This window comes from Dinoponera quadriceps, unplaced genomic scaffold, assembly GCF_001313825.1.
Source record: "Dinoponera quadriceps isolate SergipeBrazil2010 unplaced genomic scaffold, ASM131382v1 scaffold365, whole genome shotgun sequence".
NCBI classification, from domain to species: domain Eukaryota; kingdom Metazoa; phylum Arthropoda; class Insecta; order Hymenoptera; family Formicidae; genus Dinoponera; species Dinoponera quadriceps.
In genome coordinates, this window is record NW_014554573.1 from 469,726 (window position 1) to 490,681 (window position 20,956).

Below are 20,956 nucleotides of genomic sequence, written 5' to 3' on the forward strand. Positions count from 1 at the left end.
ATATCGTAGACACAATGTTTTTATTTATTTCTCGCCCACGTCTTGCTGACGAAGGTCTCGTGCATACAGATTGTCTCATCAGCAGATGAAATTTTAATGATAGCCCTTTCGCTATAAAATATGTTTGAAGTTTAATTCCTAACGAGAATTAAACAGCCAAAAGACAGAGGGATATAGACAGAAAGAGAGAGAGAGAGAGAGAGAGAGAGAAAGAAAGATAGGACGTTCTTCATCGTGATTTTTTAATTTTCAACGTTATACATTTCGACTATTAAACGAACGAAATTTCCATTAAAGTAAAATATATGTGAAATTGAAGAGAACGTTGAGAAAAATAATTTGCTGGCACAGTAAATTTTATAATGCCACGATATAATCTGTCAGTTGTTACATGAACAGCAAAATAATTTGTTAAGAATGCTGCATTATTGCTGGATTATTTTGCTGAATGTGTAAATTATTTTGCTGTAAGAATAAATTAGTAAATGTAGGAAAACACGAAAGCTTTACAGTTGTCGATATTTAATAATTTTCTATAATTATTTCTAGTCACAGCGATTATACGTATAAAGTGACATTGAAATTCGCGAGACGCGAGCGCCGAGTCATCTTCTCTCCGTGCGTGTGCTAGTCGTAACTTTTCCCACGTACCTTACAAACGTTATTCATTTCCAAATCTTTCCGACACAAGTGACGGTTCTCTCGAGCATTTGCATCTCCACAAGGAGAAAGAAATTCAATCGCAGCTTTTTTCTCCTTCCTTCCTTCCATCTAAAACTCGTCACTGTAATACGCGGTGAATAACGGCTTTATTATAAATACTAGCGCGTCCCTTAACTTTTTGCTACGTTAAGTCAACGTCTAAGGAGAGGCTGACAAAGTTTCAGCGGGCGTTAGCAAGTTGGCTAAGTCTAAGTATCACGCTTGACGGATTAAAGTGTGCTAAAAATGTGACATGTCGATAATCTGAGCGAGCGTGTCGTTCGACACGGTCGTGCGACGTCTACTACTCACCTGTCCGTTTAGGTGCGTTGATTCCTACTGTTTCCATAAATGGACAGTGCTGTCGCCGAAGCTCCGCGGAAATATGTCATTATGTGACAGAGAGAGAAAAGGAGTGTCGACCGTCCGTTGCGCCGACTGTTCGCGCGAATTCCCACGAAGTTCACCCGGTTATGCGATCCAAATGCGAAAAAACTTTTGCGAAAGCTCGCAAATGGCCGCGATAGCCGATAGCCGCCGGGAAGTTTCTTTTGTTCTGAAAGTTACACACTCGCACGGCGTTCCTATATCGGTGCCTTCGCGATATTATAACGTTGCGCAATGCGATGACTATTGTGCCAGTCGATCATTATTAAACGCAGACCTTCGCGCTGCGAATAAATAAATGATACAGCACGAGAGCAGAATCAATTCCCGATCATAAATTCTCCGCTGACTTCGGAGTCGGTGTTGTTGATCGCCTCTTGAGGAACTCATTTCAAACGAAACTTGCAGCGCTATTCACCCGAGACGCAGCTTCAATTTTTCACATCCGTCTATTCCGTGTATTAATCCCCATCGTCTCAGACATTGTTCGACAATCGCAATCGGGATTTGAATTTTCGTGTTATCAAAATTCACCCGAGACTACGGGAAGCGTGACTCGTTTTTGTACACAGGGTGTCCCAAAATCAACGTATGTCTTTAACATAAGTCTAGATCTACAACAAGTAAAGTCTTTTGCTTTATGCACTAAATAATATAATTTCTAACAAAAAGCATCTCCAGCGCTGCCAGATGTTGCAATTCAAAGATTCCTTTTTTTATTTTTTTTTTAATACTTGAATATTATTACAATTTTTGGCAAGTGAGGAAGGCTTTTGTCATACTTTTTGTCAACTATATTTTGTTGCTTAAAACAAAGAAAAGCTTACTACGTCTATTGTAAATCTGGACTAACAATATATATATATATATATATATATGTGTGTAATTTCGCCTAGCTGCGGCAAGAACTGATAGGAGGAAGTTCGAAAATTAGTCAGACATTATTAATGAAATTATAATATTCCGGTGAAATTCTCCAATTTCACGTTCATTTTATAATGAGTGCAGGTGCGGGTTCCGCTCGACATATATAATAGCGCAGAAATTGAGGATCGCACTCGCGAGATCGACACGCGGCTGGAACGGTGGACGGTCGCTTAATTGAAAAAAATGTATTTTCATTAGTGTCCGTGAGAATTTGTTACTCCCGTCGACGAGCGGCTGCAGACGGGCCCTCGGCGCAATTTGCGCCGTTTCTTTTGTCCGAAGAACCAGGAGCGAGCTGGCGGCATTGTTCCCGCGGAGGAAAATAGCGGCGGTAACTCCCCTCTTTTCCGAATGACTGAGTCCCGTTGTGCGGCAGCCGCGCTGCAAACATCGCGAATTTGGAGGCGTAAGAGATTGCCAGTCAGAATCTCGTGTACGAGGGGGAGGGTGGTGAAGCTCTCGCTCACCGAAACTACGTATCCACTTTCGTCGCGCCTAGCGAATGGAATAGGATCGACCGCGTAATTTAGAAAAATGCGAAAGAAGGAGAAAGAAAATGAAATCACTCGGCAATTTCAAAACGAATCTTGGGAGCGCTATTGAATTATTCGGGTCATAGCTGCTGCCGTTACATCCGGACGCGTTCTGTTCTTAAAAACGCCAAGGAACGAAGATAATGGTGCGCGCGCGTTCGGGCGCTGATTACATTCAACATTTTCGAGAGATAACTCGATATGCTATACACAGAAAACATAATAAAGCTATCCTATTTCGCTCGCGTGAACGAAATTGGGTCGCTGCGATTTCATTTATCTTTCATTTCGGCCTAGCGATATTTATTTTCACTCTTTAACGCGCGGTATGAGACTCTTCTTCTTCGTAGCTTTACGTCGGTGAGCTTAGAATTTGCGCGTTACAGCCATAGACACATGGAACAACAAACTGAACATTGTCACTGGAGAGCCGAGGCCAAGACAGAAATACGTTAACATGAGTGATGCTTCCTCTGGCACACGATGTACTATAGAAGAGGTAATGACAGCAACAAGATTTGTTACACGGAAGAAATAATTTTGTTGATGTAAAGCAAAATGTTTTCACGGCAGTAATTAAATTTATTTGGCATAACCCAATTAATTTGGCTGTCCAAACAAATTGTTTTTGCTATACAAACAAATTCTTTCCGCCGTTACTGTATTTAACGAACAATTTTTGCTGTTCCAAGTAAAAATTGTTTTCTCCGTGGGCGCGTGATTATCAATTTTTTCTACAACAAAGCGCTGTTATCACCGTGTTTAGAATACAAACGACACCGAGAGTGCCCGCATCTCTTGTCTCGTTAGCGCGCTAACATCATTGGTAAGGCCGTTCGGAATACGGGTCTATGGCTGGCGGGACGCACGAAACCTCGTACGCATTCGCGAGAAGTGTTCTTCGAAAGAGTAATGAAAAAAATGGAGAAAAGGGAAAAATCGCGGCGTTGTTTTTCACAAACGGAGGGGAGGGTAATTACGTGCGCGATGGCCGGATCGCGATTACGTCGTTTGCTGCGTGCTTAGCGAGAGATTTTTTATCGCCCGATCTTACGTACACTGTGTTCCGTTATGACTTCGTAATACTCACTCGATTTACATCGTCGCGGCGTCGCGACGCAGGGCGACGACAAAGTAAGGCACGAACGTTCAGTTATGCGAGTGGCAAAAGAGCGCGCGTGGCTTTAAATTTTATATCGGTGCGATCACGATCGGACACAGCTGCTTGGAGAACTAGGTTGATGCCTGACAAGTGGGACGTAACTCTTTAATAAGGACGACATGTTGGAGAGAGAGAGAGAGAGAGAAAGAGGAAAACTTGCGTTAACTTTCTCGCGGTGCGGTTAGCGTTTATTTTCTACCGCTGGTCGCTGGAATCGATTATGCATTCAATATCACAACACGCCACGCGCTGTGCTATAACCTGAGCGCGTGGATTTCAAAATAGCAATGTATAATAATGTCCACGAGACGAAAATTCGAGCGCGAAGTATGAAAACGATTCCGTGGAAAAGGGTGACGACGAGCCTTACGACTCTTGATGAATGCACGAATATCACGGATATAAATCGCGACACACATACGCGTGATATACGTGTGAAACATTTCCCTCGTTGAACCGCGTTCGGAGCAGAGCTGACAGAAAGAATCAAACACGAAGTAACTTTAATTAAATAACGAGCGATAACGGATTAAATTATTCCAGCTTTTTAATTCAAAGTAACGTACTGTGTGTGTGTGTGTGTACTCTTTTCTATGCGATTTGGAGAAAGCGCGCGTCACATGTAATTTAAGTGGAAAAAATGTCAAACATTTCTCTCTCTCTCTCTCTCTCTCTCTCTCTCTCTCTCTTAACATAGGAATTTGCTTTGATGAATATCAAAGCAAGAAGAATAAATATATTTCACTTCCCTTTTTCCTTTTTTGTTTTCCATTATACTAATGTAGGCTGTGTAACGCGAGTGGGTTTCGCGTTTGCAGCGAGTAGAACATGCGCAAGGGTTGGAAAAATCGAACACGCGTTGTCATCATTTCATTTTTAAGTATTCACGAAGGTCTCCGCGTGGGAGACGGAGCAAAGGTGAAATATTCCCTCGCACTATGTGAAATGTCACAAGTGTCGTAAACAATAATGGAAAACGGCGTTCATCATTCAGACCGAGAGTAGACTTGAAAATTTCGTTGGGTGCGCGACGTGTTTCCCCGGGAGAATCGCGCGGGAAACCAGAGTCGAGAAGTTGTTTCTTAAAATATGATAGCGTGCGTATGGAGGGTGTCGTAAAGAGGAGAAAAAAGTTTCACAGCAATGTGACACGTTTATCGCTTCGCGAATAATATTCACCTCGGTTGAAACGGACGGTTGCAGCGATAACAAAATTATATTCAGTATGGGAAATTTCATGGATCCCGGCGAGTGACATTTCAGAGAAACGTACGGCAAAACGTGTAGCTATTGTTAGCTCCGTGTCGCCTTTAAAAGGCTATAGCTGTCCTTTGATAAGGGAACGTTGTCTCTATCGATGTTCATTAGGGAACATCGCTTTACCAGCAGCATTAAGTAGGTTTTCCATGACCGCGTGTACATCCAAGTATAGTTATATGCACTCCACGTTTCTGGAATGGACGAGATCGGCCTTAACGCCGCGCAAATCCCTCGTGCTTATCGGTCTTCAAAACACACTCATTGCGCCTGATCGTGAAGCATCCACGGGAGAAGCTAATTCATGGGAAAAAAGGACAAACTAGAGCTCTCGCGGTAATCGAATAGAGGGAATCAGCTCTTCACGTGTATGTGTACACAGGAGAGGGAACCTGTTGCTCGCCTGTCTTCCTGCCGTCTAGCACGCAGGGCGAGAGACTTTTTACTATTCTGGCAGTTAACGTAGGTAGGATAGTTCGCTCGTTAAATTTATGTGGCGAGATGAGGCGAACGCGTCCGAATCGCGCGTAACGACCGCGTTCTAATTGCGAGGTCGTAAGTCTACGCGACCGGCAAAGTGGCAACAAAGAGAGATAGAAAGAGGAAGAAATCTTCTATTAACGCACACGCGAACTCTCTCTTTATATCGTCGCAGACTTCCACTCGACGACCCTCGCGCGCGTTCCCATTGTCAGCGCGGCCGGAAAATCGAAAACGGAGCGGGCGGAGTCTGCCTCGTCGCGTCGTTTACGCTGACAGGCGCGCAAGTGTTTGGATAAAAACACGCGCGGGGGGAGGGGGCGACTTGCACTTTTGAAGAATTGTCTGTTTTCGCTTGCGAGAGGCGTTTCCGTCTCAAACCGTTCGCTCGGATGAACGCGAGATCGCTCTCGGCCCGATGGCCTTCGTGCCACCACATCTTCCGCGCTTATTGATTTTCGCAACACTTGGAGGAGAAACGCCAAATGCGACATAGCATTTTGTTTTAAAAGCCCAGTTGAAGATATATTATTAAAATTTGTGTGCGTGGATGCAATCCGGCACACATTTCTCTACCAAAATATATGATAGATTGACGTTTCTAGAAGCTTGTCTCTAAAACCGACGTATTCATAATATCTATAGGAAATTCATGTTCTTTCCGACAGAGTTTAATATTTTATTAGCCGAAAAATACAGATATACCGATTTATACCTGTGTCAGTTTTGGTGTCTTTTCCCTCTGTTGCTTATTTTGCGAAGAGGAAAATGTAGTCTACAAAGAAAAATGTGGAGGATCGGATATCATCAATGCTCTAACAGCGAGATCATGCGTGCGGATTAATATCGCAACACGCGATTCTCCTTTCTCCGCTCGCCGTGATGTTGCTTTTTCGCAACATAGCCCGCCATATTTTTTTCCGGCGGAAACGAGAGAACGGCGTGCGCTTGCACTACGTAAACACCATAACATATTTACTCGCATTTTTCAGTTAGCGTTCGCTTCATTTTCACCGGACGTGTAACGCAGCGTCGGGAAATATTTTCGCCGGTATAAAAACCTTGCGCTTATCTAACGGGATTAACTCCGGGCTCTAGCGTATGCCGTCGAGTGGCTACGTGCGACAAGTACACATCGTAATCGAGCCGGGGAACGAAAATATTTGTTCTCAAATAACCGCGAGTGTAGTAGTAACAGTAGCAGTAAGCTCGTCTTTCGGATCGCTCGGCGGAAACCGAAGAACGCGCGGAACTTGTTGCGAAGCTCCTCGAGAGGACGGCTCTTCGAGCGCGCGACTGGATATAATTCTTTCTTGAAAATATATCAGCACTTGTGTACAAGTGAGGAAGCTTTCAGATCCATCTCTTTATTTTCTTTTACCATTTTGATGGTACAAAAGGCAAAGTGGATACACAATTAACAATATCCTCGCGATGCGAGGCCTGGTAAGAAGAACTTTATTCAGATCTTATTTGACCCCAGATATAAATTCGAAAAATTATATATTCTCTCTAAACGATAAAATCTGTCGCTAAGCTTAGTCGGTGTTTAATAATTCGTTGAAGTTGAAACAGTTTTTATATTATTTTTTAGTTTCTTTAATCGTTTCATTACTGAAGTGTAAATATATTCTCAAAAATTAGCTCCCTATTTATGAGTAACATGTATAAATAAATAAATATATATATATGTATATTTATTTATTTACTTATATTTATATGAGCGTAGATGCTGTTTGACCGTAAATACGTTGCTTTCACAAGTGACAAGCAGTTTTTCAGACCGTGTACACAAATGAGAAGTATGCAAATAAAACTAATTGTACAGACGGTTTGCGCAGCGAAAGGATTAAGAGATACATCGCTTTGGTTTCGCGCATTTGATCCTGAAATTCTTGGCTGGAGAGTAACTCTGTGAACCCCTATAATATTTTTTTACTAATTGGTTTCCACCGTGCGATGCGAATTTATACTCTCACCACTTGTTTTCATTACATGGATTAATCTCCTGCGTAAAAATTGTCTTAGCAGACAACGTGTGTAAATTTATGTCCGAGGATTCCGAAGGTTCCGAGAGAGACTCTTTCCGCGGGACAATCGTGTCATTAGTTCCGTTTGAGTCCTCCGTGGGATCGTTTCGTCTTCCGACCAATTGGTCTTTGAAAAAGCACGAATCATCAATAGCCTCGTGAGGGCAGCTCACTATCTGTTTCTCCTCCATTCCTTCCGAAATATTGCAAATGTTCACGATGATAAACGTTTTGAATGGTTGCGGGATCCGAAAGGATCGATCAGCATCACGCAGAATCATGCCGGCGGTCCGTGGAGATAAGTGCTTTGCCGCAGCAAAGTCTCGCGCCAGTCAATAAAGCTTCAGCGCAACGTAGCGGAAGGTCGTCTCCTCGACGACTATTACCCACTTCGTCGCCGCGAAGCCGTTAATTGCCAGGTCAAAAACGATCGAGTTACCATAGAGCCGCGCACGAAAACGCAACAACGTCGCGTGGCAGCTTTGCGCCCGTCGGCGCAATCACCCGGGGGAGAACAAATGGCACAAAGGCTGCCTCTCTCTCTCTCTCTCTTCCTCTCGTCGTCGTAGTCTGGGGGCCATAACTTCTACGTGAGTTTCGAGTTTGCGCGCACACACAAACGTGTAGACCTGGTATGTGTACGCGGCGTGCCTGTCGACACTCCCACCTGTCGCTACGTACGACCGAGAGACACGAGGAATTACCTTCCGATAATCGGGTAACGAGAGTCCGCCGAATCATCCCGTCAACCGATATACCCCGGATCGCCGGATTTTTGCCCACGTTGTTCCCCGGACGGACCAAGTCGTGCGATTGGCTTCGAGAGTACCCCGCGGTTCACCCGACCCGGACGGGGCTCTGCTCCCTCGTAGTGGTGGTAGCTAGGATCGATCCAACCTCCTATCTTCCGACCATCCCTCCCGTTGCGTCTCTCTTTCTCTCTCTCCGTCGCCCAGGCCCGATGTGAACAGCCCGACGTATAGCGTGTACCACCTCGATCCGGTTGCTCGTTTGCCTGGTCTGTAGACTTCCCGGACGCGATTTTCCCTTTCTCCCTCCTTTTTTACATATACATCGACGATGCCCCGCGGGACGAACCGAATTATGCGCGACGCATCGAGCTAGTTGCGCTGAATACTCACTTCCGATATTTGTCGGCATCCGACGGTACCTGTTGTGCCGTGTACGCCGGAGTATGCTCAATTTCGCCGTCCGCGGCTAAATTGACGGTATTATTTTTCGATATCGCCTCGTTAAGGCCTTTAAAGCCTCGGGTTTTAAATAAAAATATTTTTTTCTTCCATTTTCATACATCGGCAGCCTCAGCCGGCGGTCTTAACTTTAATTACAGATTTTCCGATGAATTCGGCGTCGGCTCTCTCCGAAAATTTCAGGGTCGTCATTAATATTTTCCCTCCTGGGGCAAACTTTCGCAATTCTAGCACGACTAACATCGTCACATTCGTTGGAAATTGTAATTAAGACGTCGCGCGAACTTTCGGCCGCCTCTAAATTTACTCATCGCCCGCGCTCTGAGGCGCGGTATGCCGCGTGCTTTATAGTTCCCATTGCGGTATCCGATACCTGCCGTTCGCCGCGAACGTGCCAATGATATATCTGATCGTACGGAGAATTGCGAGAATGTACGAGATTCTTAGTTGATTCGCCTCTCCCGATATCTTGCTGTCTTGCGGCTTGCTTGTTAATTAAGTGTACCCGAGATGACTTTTTCTCTTGCAAATATCATCTACTCTCTCTCTCTCTCTCTCTTTCTCTCTCTCTCTTTCTCCCTATAGAACAGTTATTTAAATGAGAAACTTATAGACCCGCACACAGCTGACTTGTAACGACGAAAGACGGAAACTTAACTAGTGAAAAAGTCTCGTGCCGCAATTAGAACCTTTTCCATACATTAAAACGCGTGTTTTAATTACAGCACGATCCGCTCTTCCTCTTCGCCCGTATCGAGTGAATCGTCCATCGAAGCAAACAGTACGTAACAATGCGAGTGTCAATCGCACGAACCTGTATTAATAAAACTGACGCGACAAACTTTAGCTATAAATAAAGTGAATCTATATTTACGTTAAGGAAGCTATGTTTGTCAAGTCGATCTATTTTACGGCGAACATCGCAAATATTTTCCCTCGCCAACAAAGTTTTCCAAACATCTCGTACGTCACCCCCTCCCCCGTCGCTTCGCCATTTTTAATATATCCGTGGAGACGAAACGGTTAAACTGCTGCAGAAGCAGTTCGTCTCATTTTCGATCTGTAGATTTTAACTCTTCATCCAGCGGTTATCGCGGCATTGTAATATCTACGAATGAACATTGCACGGTGATGACTTACAGTTACAATTCTCGAGTTATCTCATCTAACTTTGGCGGGCTGGTTCGGTTGGCTCAAATGGCACGGTTCTAATCAACATTTCCTTAATTCCATTAATAGATTAAGACGGGATACGGGATCATCATACGCGAGACACGCGCGCGGAATAAGGAAATGAGATAACTTTCGAGTCGATTGGATTCGTCGGCCTGCCACTTATTAACTTTACCTATTTCGGCCGAACTGCTGCCACCATCGCCTCGTACTTTTCGACGTTTCCGTAATCTGTTCGAATAACTCACTTGATACGCGTGACATATTTTTCGAGTAATACACTTTGTTGACTAACAACAGCGTACTTTCGAGATTTCTTGGAGTGAAACCCCACACAAAACAAGTGAGAATAGCGGCAATATTTTTACTCGAAACGACAATGGCAGCGTTTCGATATTCACTACCATTGGCTGGGAAATCTGCAGTTCGTGTTACATATATTATATAGATTTTCACTACTGGTAGTGAATATCGAAACGCAGCCAGTGAAAATGCTGTCATTCAAGAGTGAATGTTTTACTCGAGCATACAATGAATTCTGACTCCGTACGAGCGAATGTTTCAATCGATCGGAGTTGAGTTCCTGTGACGGCGGGACACTGCGTTTTGCCTGATTATTTTCTAGATGGAGTTCACGATTTTTAGCCTTACACATATACGCATAAGGTTGAAAAACGCATAAGAGGTTCCGTTTATAATGGTTTTAATGGTTTTAGTTATAATGGCTCCGACCTTATTTACATACGCGTAAAGCTCAAATCATGCGATTCTCGAAGGAATGTTAATAAACACACACACACACATTATTTATTATTTATTACTATATTTATTATTATTATTTCGAATAAAATTTTCCCAGGTGCGTACGTTTGAGTATACACTCGGGAAAGTTGATTCGCGTTCTACGCGTGCATCGGTTTCGCGGAGCAGATATTTTCAACGATAAACATTTCAGGTCCCTTACGATTAGACCCGAACTACGTCGTTCTTTCGTTTTCTGATGTTTCGTATGTAAATAAGTTATGTCCGCGATCTCGCGAACCACCGTAACGTCACACCGGCGGAAGCCGCTGCATAATTCAGACGCCATTTATAACGCGCTCTAACCGGGGGCTTCTTAATCCCGATAATCGGCAAAATTGCGAAAGTCCGATAATACTCCGCATATCTGTCTGTATTTCCGGCGAAAGTTTCGGGAACGAGCTTGACTCCGCGTTTCTACATGTAGTTATCTATATTAAAAACCCAATTCTCTCCGAAATTTCGCGCATCTCTCTCTCTCTCTCTTTCGTGAGGAAGACGTCCGGAATTCTTAGCCTTAATTTCCAGCTGCCGACAACGATCGGAGGAAGCTCAGAGCATAACTCAGAGAAATTTACATTGTATTCGTGCATTCCGCGAGACGAAAGAAGCGACCAAGTCCTGAATTCTCGTCGGTACAGCGACGGGGGGTGCGTTTTGCCGAGAAATGACAGTTAACGACGATAAGATCGACATCGGGGAAAAAATGGCGACGTCGGTCGCGCCACGTGTGCCTCTCCTCGAGTCACGTCTCGCATCTGTGTCATGAGATCGCGCAGATCTCGCCTCAAAAAGAAAAAAGATCAAGTGAATAATCTCCTCCCCCCGATAAATTCCATTAAATGATCCGCGCAACGACTATTATCGTCGTCTAATCCCTCTCCTCAACTTTGTTTCGCGGCAAGTTCTTTCGCCGAAACACTCACCGGTACTTTTCACCCATTTTTCATCGTTTTGTTCGCACGAGAGTCTGCGCAAAAAAAGTTCACTATAGCCGGACGAAGAAAGTTGCCACTTTCGTTAGCAATGCGGTCGCGCTCGCTCGCTCGCTGGTTCGTACGCCGCATTAAATTGCTCGTTGAAACTCATTAAAACGCTTTCATACATGTCGCCCATGTGAACGTACGCATATAAACGCCACCGTCGTTATTGAATTCTGAGATAAACGTCGACGAGAGACACCGTGTCGTCTCATCAATCAACGATTGATTTTTCTCGACGCGATTTGAGCTCTCTGTCCGCGAGTGGATCGCGCGATGCATTCACGCAACAAAATATCCCGTGCAAATATTGCCTCTTCCGGACGCGAATTGTAACGGACGATTACGTTTCCCCGACTTGGATTTTCTATCGAGGTGGTACCCGCGATATGCCGAGACTATTTAATTAAGGAAGTTGCCCTGCGAAGAACTCGGCTAGCTAACTTCCAGCATCTTAGAATTGGAAGTTGCGGGTTAGCGTGATCCATTTGTTAGACGCGAGAAGAATGCATCCGCGAGACGTGTATACAGGGTGTCCTAGACTTCGTGACTTTTATTTTATCGAGAGTAAATAGATCTTTTTCCGCGAACAATTCATTGTTTTTTCTCAGCGGAAACGTCGAAAAGTACCAATAGTTTTCGGAGCACAAGCGATCGAAAACATCGAGGCGTTAAAGTCACGAAATCTGGAGCACCCTGTCTTTGGAAACTATTTCAGATATTGAACTACCCGGGACATTAAATCGACATATCTCTCTTTAGATCTTTCATCTTTCACGCGAAAATTCGAAGGTGCGCATTTATGCACTTGAAAATCGATTATTATCATGTTAGAAAAGACTCCCTTTCGTATAAGGGCACGTGTTACAGTGTCACGCCAGCGACGTCGGTGTTAAATATGATGTTGCTCTTTTATCGATGTCGCAATGTACGATATTTTCTGGTAGCAATTGATGTCACCGTACGTTCATCTGACGATGAGCTATCGTACGTTCATAAATCACTTTTATTTCGCGCTCACCGAACGGCGATTTCTCTCGAAGTCCCATATTATCACTAGCAATCTGCTTTGCGACGATCACGTTTCTCGCTTTAAAGCATTCGATCAATCTTGAAATCTGGTATTAAATAGAGTCCTACGGCTCAATTTCTATTCATCGGTGACGTATCACTTATTAACGAGGATAGCGCGTGAATCAGTAACGATTAGTCATTCTGAAGTCAATTTTCATATTGTTTTAATCGAGGACCGCGCACGACAGGCCAGTTTAGTGAGCCGTAATTTCAACGTTTCATCACGTAATCTTCTATCGGTCAATATAATTGCGGCCACGGTAGTAATATTATCTACGATACGACCGATAAATGCATCATATTTACGATACGCCGGGCAATTGTTTGTATATCGCGTGTTACACAAACTAATTATTTAATCTGTTTGATTTCGTCGTGACCCTTGTTACAAAGTTATAGCATAATATCGTGCGACAATACAATGCGGGCTTTGTTTTGTTAATTCCTACGCGGACACAATTGTTTGGAACAGGGTTCGCATCGAAATCGCCGAATCGTGTCGTGCGATAACTTGATACTTCCTTTAAACTGGGTCGAATGTCCCGTTAATATCTGAAAATAAAATTCTCGTTCGCGAAATGCAGAAACGGCGATTCGAAATTAAGTTTTAATGCATTTTAACGAGCCTCTTTCTTTCGCGGGGGTCGGTTATTTCTCATATAAACCTCGCACGTGCAAACAACCTGGGCGTTTCGGCAAGCGCATTTTGTTTGTACACAGGTTGTTAAACAAGTCCGCAGGCGTAATTGTAAGCACGGATTTCCTAACTAATCCGGCGTCGAATCTGGCTTTCTGCTGTCGGCAATGTCGGCGGTGATCTACCGTCTTGATCGTGACTCCACGATGTTATTATATGTTAAAAGTACACATGTATCCTCGTAATTAAGTCTTAAATTAAAATCTTCCTGGAAGAAGATCAAGGCAAGCAAACGACTTTATCTTTGTCACACATATTCGCCTCGCCTGAGAAACGAATATTATTAAGGATCTTTCTTGCGGTGTAATGCTGAAAGGATTGGCGGCGGATTTTGCGATTTAAGCGAAATATTATGCAAATCAAACACGCTCTAAAAACTTGGTCAAACATAAATCTCGTTGGGATCGCACGTTTGACGTGTGATTTGTCGGACTCAACCGACCCGGTGATTTGACAGTCGACCCCCCCCCCTTGCAAATTCGCGGGCGCAGCCCGCGTATCGGCCGATCGCCCGGTCTTTGTTCTGTTGCCGTCCCGCAAATTCACAATTGTGCATCGAAACGCAGATGTATCGATAACAAAAATCGACGTCGAGGGAGATGCGAGGCTCGCGCCGAAGTATGCGTTAAATTCCCCTCGCCAGATTCACGGGCTGAAACTTCGATGAAGGTACTAGCGACTAGTCGAGCGAGATTAGATTAGCTGATCGGGACTCTCGCCCGGAACGAGGAAACTATGTGGGCCGCGGTGTCAAGATCTTTGGAGATACTCGTTGCCTTCTTCGAATATTACACCACAAGGTAAGATTCTGTCGAGCGCGCGCTCGACATCATTCGGCGCGTGAACTCAAATATTTAAACAGAGACTACGCGGACAACGCGAGTGCAGCGCGCGGTAAATTTCCGCGGATCATTGACAACGGAAGAGCCTGTATAGGTCGCGAATTACGGGCTGATTTCGGTCCCTCGATTTCTCTCAATGACGGCATAATTTCCCGCAAAACGCTGTATCCCCCTCTATTTCTCTATCACTCTATAACTCTCAATTGACCTGTTCAATCTTTGTGAGAGAAGAACCTGTATCAGATCTAGTTGATAAGTTCTTGTCATTTTATCTCAACGTCTCTGAGATCTAAGGTGTTGGTTGAACGTAAATTCTTAAAGGTTTGAGAGACCTATGATGTTACTTGAGGGACTGCTAAGCGATAAGTTTCGCTTTTATGTTCTTAAAGAAATCATTTTTAGAAGATTTACAAGGATTGTGTTTTCTCTTTCTTGTTAGACTTGGTAACAAGACTTTTCGATGTAATCGATTTCTTTTTATTCCAAACTTGTTTTTGTGTTTAAGTAAAAGTTTTAATGAAGCTTTTATGTTAAAATAAAAGTTCTGAGGAAACTATCGAGTTTTATTACGCAATACTAAAACTTCCAAAAATCGCAGGAATAATTTAGGTAAAAACTAAGTAAATCGTAAATTAAAACAAAAAAGTCGAGTCTGTGTGACCACTTTATCATCAGCTTGATCCAATGAGATTCTTTAGCGGTAACCAATTTATGAAAACAATAAATAAAAATTGGCAATAAATTTGATAAATGCAAGTAATTCATAAAATACAAGAGACCATGATTTTTAGCGATTTTTTAAATGTAGCCCTGAGAGATTTATGATGTCGAAATTGCACGGATATTATTCTCAGGATTAAACGTGCTCCCTAATACGAGACTCTCCTCGCGGTTTGTCTTTCAGAAGATCCGACCTTGTCGGGGCCTCTGTGCACAAACACCGGTGAAATAGCGACACGCAGAAAAGGTGAAAAGCCTTTTCACCGTCTTTCACAGTTTCCGCGTGACATTTTTATAGCTGCCCTTTTATAAACAGAAGATGCAGCGGTAAGGGACCATGGGAGGACCGTTGTGTGTTACAGCGCGAGGATGTTCTCTACGTCGATGCTTTTCAAAGCCGCACAATTTCGGAACGCCCGTCGGGGACCGTTCTCGATTTGAAGTTATTCGACAATCCGTCCGAGGAGCCGTCGTCCCCGTAGCTCGCCGTAGTGTTTTCGGTGACTGTTCTCGTGACGGCAGCGGCAATATTTGCTCTTTCGACGAGCGCGCGCACCTCCCGACCTAATATAAGACGGTGGAAATGAGAAAATTGGCGAATTCCCGCCACTCGCTCCGCTGCTCCGGCCGTGCCTTTTATTTATTTAAACGACGCGCGCGTTTTATAACGGCGACGTATATTTCCGCGGAATGGATCGTGAAAGTGCCGTGGGATTGTGCTTTGGCAGCGCCGCTGCCGTAGCGATTTTTAAATATGTAAAGTGAGCCACTTTTGATCTCTTATCTGCCTACGTGTCTTCTCGTCGCACTTGGTGGCACGTGATACTCGGGAAGAATTCACTTATGCTCTTTGGAAAGAGGAATTTTTATTTAATTTTCATGCAAAAAGATGTAACAGAAAAAAGTGCTAGAATCCGATTTTTACTTGAACACATTAATACTCTAATCTGTAAATGAATTATTAAATGTGTAACATGGTTCTAAGTTAAAGAAAGCACTTATCACAATTATGTAATACTTCTTTTTAGTTGAAGAAATCTAGTTTTAAACCCTTAGCTGACACATGTCAAAATAATAACGTACGTGCTATAGGGGGTATTTTGGACCCCAGCGAGAAAAAATGTGTATAATTGTTTTATTTATCAATATTGGATCAAGCCTCGACTAATACTAGGTGACGCCACAGAACCAAATTTGGCGCGCAGCTATGAAAAATTTGCGTTCAAAAACACTCTGGGGTACTTTTATCCCCGTGTGTCAGCTAAAGGTTAAATTTAGACTTTTCTGTCCAGTGAATATTTTCCAAAAATAAATTTTGATATTTTCAATATTTTGAATTTCATACTTGTAAATATTAGCGCTTTCTCTTTTTAATGTGTGATTGGAAGTAATTTTTCAATTTTTTTTCGTAATTTCGAGGTTTAAAATGGAAATTAATTTTTTCTGATAACAGAAAAAAATTGTAGTTGATCGAGGACTCTTCTGTGTTTAAAGGTTCATATTTTTCCAATTTAATTTTTATGTAAATCAATTATGGCTCATGTATTAAATGTTATGTATATTAGAGGTCGAATGTATGAAGTTTCTGGCGTTTTCGATGTTGCAAACTGATGAAAATTTGAGAACGGTTTTGAGAATAGCGCGTTTCCGTCGCAGCATTGCATTAATGTAACTGAATTGTAATGCTAAGGTAACATTGGCGGTACGTTCGTGATTCGGCAACAGATTGGGTGCATACGCGCGTACTCGAATAATAACGTCGTTAAATTAATCACGCATTGTCGTCGGCACACGTTTGCGAATAACGAACAGGTGACGCGGCAGGCAGAAGCAGATCTCTACATCGGGACTAACAGCGAGATTCGAGACCAGATTAATTATAACATATTCGACTGTTCCTAATTAATAATACGATATTTCGCTGCTCACGGCCTGCAATCGCGAACTTTGCAATCTTTATATTCGAGGCCGATCGGCGAATCCGACGAGAAGGAAGAGGATGGAAAATCCGTTGTATTTCATCAAAATCATTCGCGGTTTACCTAATTAACGAAGTTAAAAATATAACAACGGTTAGCGGTTTAACGAGCGTGTATTTCATTTATATCCATTTACACCGCCGCGTCCACAGGGAATGAATTCGCGCGTCAAACACTACGCGTTGCGATTTTCGCAATTTAATTCGCAAAATATCCGATACGCGAGATGAGTTTACACTTGGCGAACGCGGCGTCGCGTGCAACTTTGGAAATCGAAGATATCAAATCGCGACGTTAATATTGATATAAGTACACCTACGTAGGCACATAATTCGGGCGGGCGTGCGGAGGTGGGTTTGTTAACCGAGAAAAAAAATACGAACATCGAACAAACTAAAAAAAGAGAGCAGAGCAAAGCTGAGCGGAGAGAACTCTCTGCGTGTATGTACATATATTCATATCCAGCGTGCTATATCGATTTCCCGGCGTATGTGCGTGCACTCTCTATGTTTAATATGGTAGCGTCTGTTGTATGTGAGCGAAACATTCACCACGGCTGATTTAATATTAAAACTTTCCCGGTATCGCCCGGTGAGATCGCATATTGTATCCCCGTGTTATCGGCGGTGCGCATCTATTTTCGCGCCGGTGAAGTTACTGGATTCCTCGCGCACACGGAGCGGCGTAATTCCGCAATAATGCGAAGTCAAATGTGGCTATTGAATATCGATAGACCATTCTGCGGTTGCGGCCTTCTAAGATAAGAAACGAGTATGTGTGTGTTAACGGCTCGGTGTAATTGATGTGCGAGGACGACGACGTGTCGATTAGGATCACGGTCAGGGATAACTATCTTTCTCCCTCCCCTGCTTGTTGGTTATCCGTCCGTTTGCAAGTGCTATTTTCAGCGTATTTTGAGAAAACGAAATAATTTCTTCTCCCTTTCCAACCAATTTTCCGAGATGTAACTATCACGTTCCGGAAAGTCATCATCCGTTTTCAAATCTCGATAACGTTTCATCCATTTATGCACAAAAGGTTTCGCCTTTTTCATGTTTTTAGCCGCTTCTCCGAGCGACATTTTCTTCCCTTTTGAACGCACAGACACAAGAACACCGTTTCAAAGCGTACGCGGCGCTCATTTTGAAAAACATTCACAACAATAGCCGGGCTGCTGTTGCGGTCTTTGGTAGAACGCGTCGTAGGATGAGGGTAACCTATCTGTTTTTCGGAGAAATTCCCGGTACACAGGTTTTAGATCAAAGTTTCGCCGTCTACGCTTATCTTAAATAGACTGCGTGAGGTAAATCTCGGTCGATGCGAAATAAACCGCTAAGAGATTCAGCTCGAGATCGAGCTCGACACTTGCCCGAGTTCGCTCGAACAAACAGCTCGAACGAATCAAAGTCTTCGGTGAGGTCGAACGATCTTCACTTGACTCGCCCTTTCCGTTCACGAGGTTACACACAGAAGTTGGAGCGAATTTGGCGTTCCTCAGACGCGAGGCTCTTGTTGATGAAAATGGGTTCCCCGACATACTTCGGTGATTACTATCGATGGCCGGCCGTTATTGCTTGTACAAACCACCGATCCGACGAGGAAGTTCTATGTCTCGCAATTATACGACATTGAGAAAAGGGAAGATTCGGCGGTGCCATCGTTAATGAAATTATCGCGCAAAATTTTTCGTTTTATCAAATAAGTTTCCACCTTAACATAGACGCCCCGAGAATTTAAGCTTCGTTGCCCGCTTGACTTAGCGAGCATCGGAAGATGTTATCGCTTCGTTAACTACGTATTGTACGTACACCGCTGCGGTTGCGTCATAGTATTCTCTCTCTCTCTCTCTCTCTCTCTTACCACCGTATTATCTATCTCTCTCTCTCTCTCTTTTCCCGCCTGCCTGTAACTAATCTGCAAGCTGTGTCGAACTTTCGCGAGGCCGTCGCGAGACTCGTGTCGATGCACGCACATTTTCTCCCCCTCTCCGTGAATTTCTTCACTCCTGACTTTTAAGGCTGCAAGTGACCAAGCTCTTTTCACGATGTTGTACGATTTTGGATGTATTGTGTGTCGCGTGTCGGCTTCTCACGGAGCCGGCACGCAGTGCCGTTTGTTATCCCCGATCACTGTCTGGTGTCTCGAAAAACCACCCCTGTTGTGTGCGCGCGCGCGCGTATATGTGGTTCTTGCGCACGCGAGAACACGTGCCTGCGTCTACATACCTGATTAATTAATTACTGGTCTTTTTCTGTTTCATGCCTCGTTTCACCATAACGATCGGAACCACAGAGCGCAGTTAGAGTAAGTATGAATCGACCGATGCGAATTTAAGGCGACATTTTTTAATGAGAGATCCATTGTTCTATGCTGCTTCATTTAACTTCTCTTCCTATTCTTCTCTTCCAATTTCTCTCTCCCTAACGGATATTGTTCACCGTTCGGCGCTACCTTCACTGCGTAAGTAATTCTATCTCGTCAAAATTTCTATCAATTTTTCTGGCCTTGCCCGAGCATTGGTGACTACACAACGCTCTTTCTCTCTCTCTCTCTCTCTCTCTTTCTCTTTCTTTTTCTCTGTTGTCTGTAGTCGACGTTTGTTCGCAATGAGCTCTATATTTCTCTATTTCTCGGCCTGTCGTCTGTGCCTGTTGCGTATCTTTGTCGAGTACCTTTCACGATCCATACGAGAGTAGTGGGTAATGCTTTCTGCTCAATCGTGTTCAGTCTCGGACAGAACTCGGAGAGATCGAACTGCGTCTTATATCTCACCCCTCGGACACACCGCTCTCTGTTGTTTTTGGCCTACGTAAATACGCTAATACACGGACCGGCATAAACCGTTGGGACGAACAGCTTTTACCAAACAAACGTATGTTGTTAACGTTCCGCATATTTCATTGTTTTGCAATAGTTTACAGAAAAAAGCCAAAAGAGAAACAAATGGCGAATACATACTTGCTCGAGTGCGCGAACAATACGCAGGGAGCAGCCACGCCCCCGTCGACAGGTGAAGACGAATCTCGCGCGGGCTCCCCGCGGAAGATCTGAAGAGGGAATTCGATTTCCGTCGATCGAATTTGTCTTATTTCCCGTTCGCGCTCGAGCGCAATATTGGGCGCGATTCACAAGCGGCGCCCGTTTATAAATACGCGAATAAGCCGCCAATGGAACTTCTACCGCGGAGTCATAAAACTTAGTTCCGAGCGAGCGTCGTCCCATTCAGCAGCGGCCGTGCATATCCGCTTCTGCCGAGCCCGAGGCTGGAAGCAACGTGTTACATCTCTGTTTCCGTTATCGCCCGACACGATTTACCCATTGTATCCCTAACCTTTCACAAATGCGCTTACACACGCGCGGGCGTAACAACAGCGACGGTAGTTTGCGTCTCGCGCGTGTAGAATTTGCCGCGTCTGATCATTTATCGATGCGGCTCGACGGGATAAGCGGATCCCTCGTAAGTTTCGCCCGAAGGCATAATTAAACGAACGACGACGACGACGACAACGTCCTAACACAATTCCCCTGAAGACGCGAGTGTTGCGCCAAATTACCGATGATGAACACTCGCGCGCGCGACGTCGTGCGGTCGTCGACGAGCGTTCGATTCAGTCGAAATCGCGCGGAAAGTCGACAGCGTGCGTTGCAACTACGTAAACAAGTAATCCACGCAACGTTTGCGCGAACGAGAAAAAAAATTAAAAAAAAAGGAAGAAAAGAGGCATTGATATCGAAACTATTTCCCGCAATTTTCCGGGGAAAAAGATCCGTCGAATACGCGCGTCATCCCCCGCGGGAATTATTCTATATTGGAAATATATACGTCGGCGCTCTAATTGTCGCGGTTGCGATTGATTAATATTGCCGACGCGTAATATGGAGGCAATCGAATCGCGCCGCGCATTCTGTCAATATATCGGCGAGTTTCTGCTTGCCCGTTCAGTGTGTGCGTTTACCCTCTTTGAGAGACGACGAGTCGTCGTATGTGTCGTAAAATGTGC

General features: G+C 44.1%; 1 protein-coding gene across 13 annotated transcripts in view; it reads left to right on the plus strand.

The window, feature by feature from the left end:
• LOC106752111 (synaptotagmin-7) overlaps positions 1-20,956 on the plus strand; it is a 157,987-nt gene that overhangs the window by 113,738 nt on the left and 23,293 nt on the right. For 5 of the 13 annotated variants that reach the window (XM_014633539.1, XM_014633535.1, XM_014633537.1 and 2 more), the window contains one exon: positions 19,248-19,259. The exons of 1 other annotated variant lie outside the window; for it this stretch is intronic. In XM_014633539.1, coding sequence (XP_014489025.1) covers positions 19,248-19,259 — 12 coding nt within the window. Of the gene's footprint in view, positions 1-13,709; positions 14,215-19,247; positions 19,260-20,956 lie in introns of those variants that run through there. 7 more of the 13 variants (XM_014633542.1, XM_014633548.1, XM_014633543.1 and 4 more) reach the window with 4 other exon arrangements.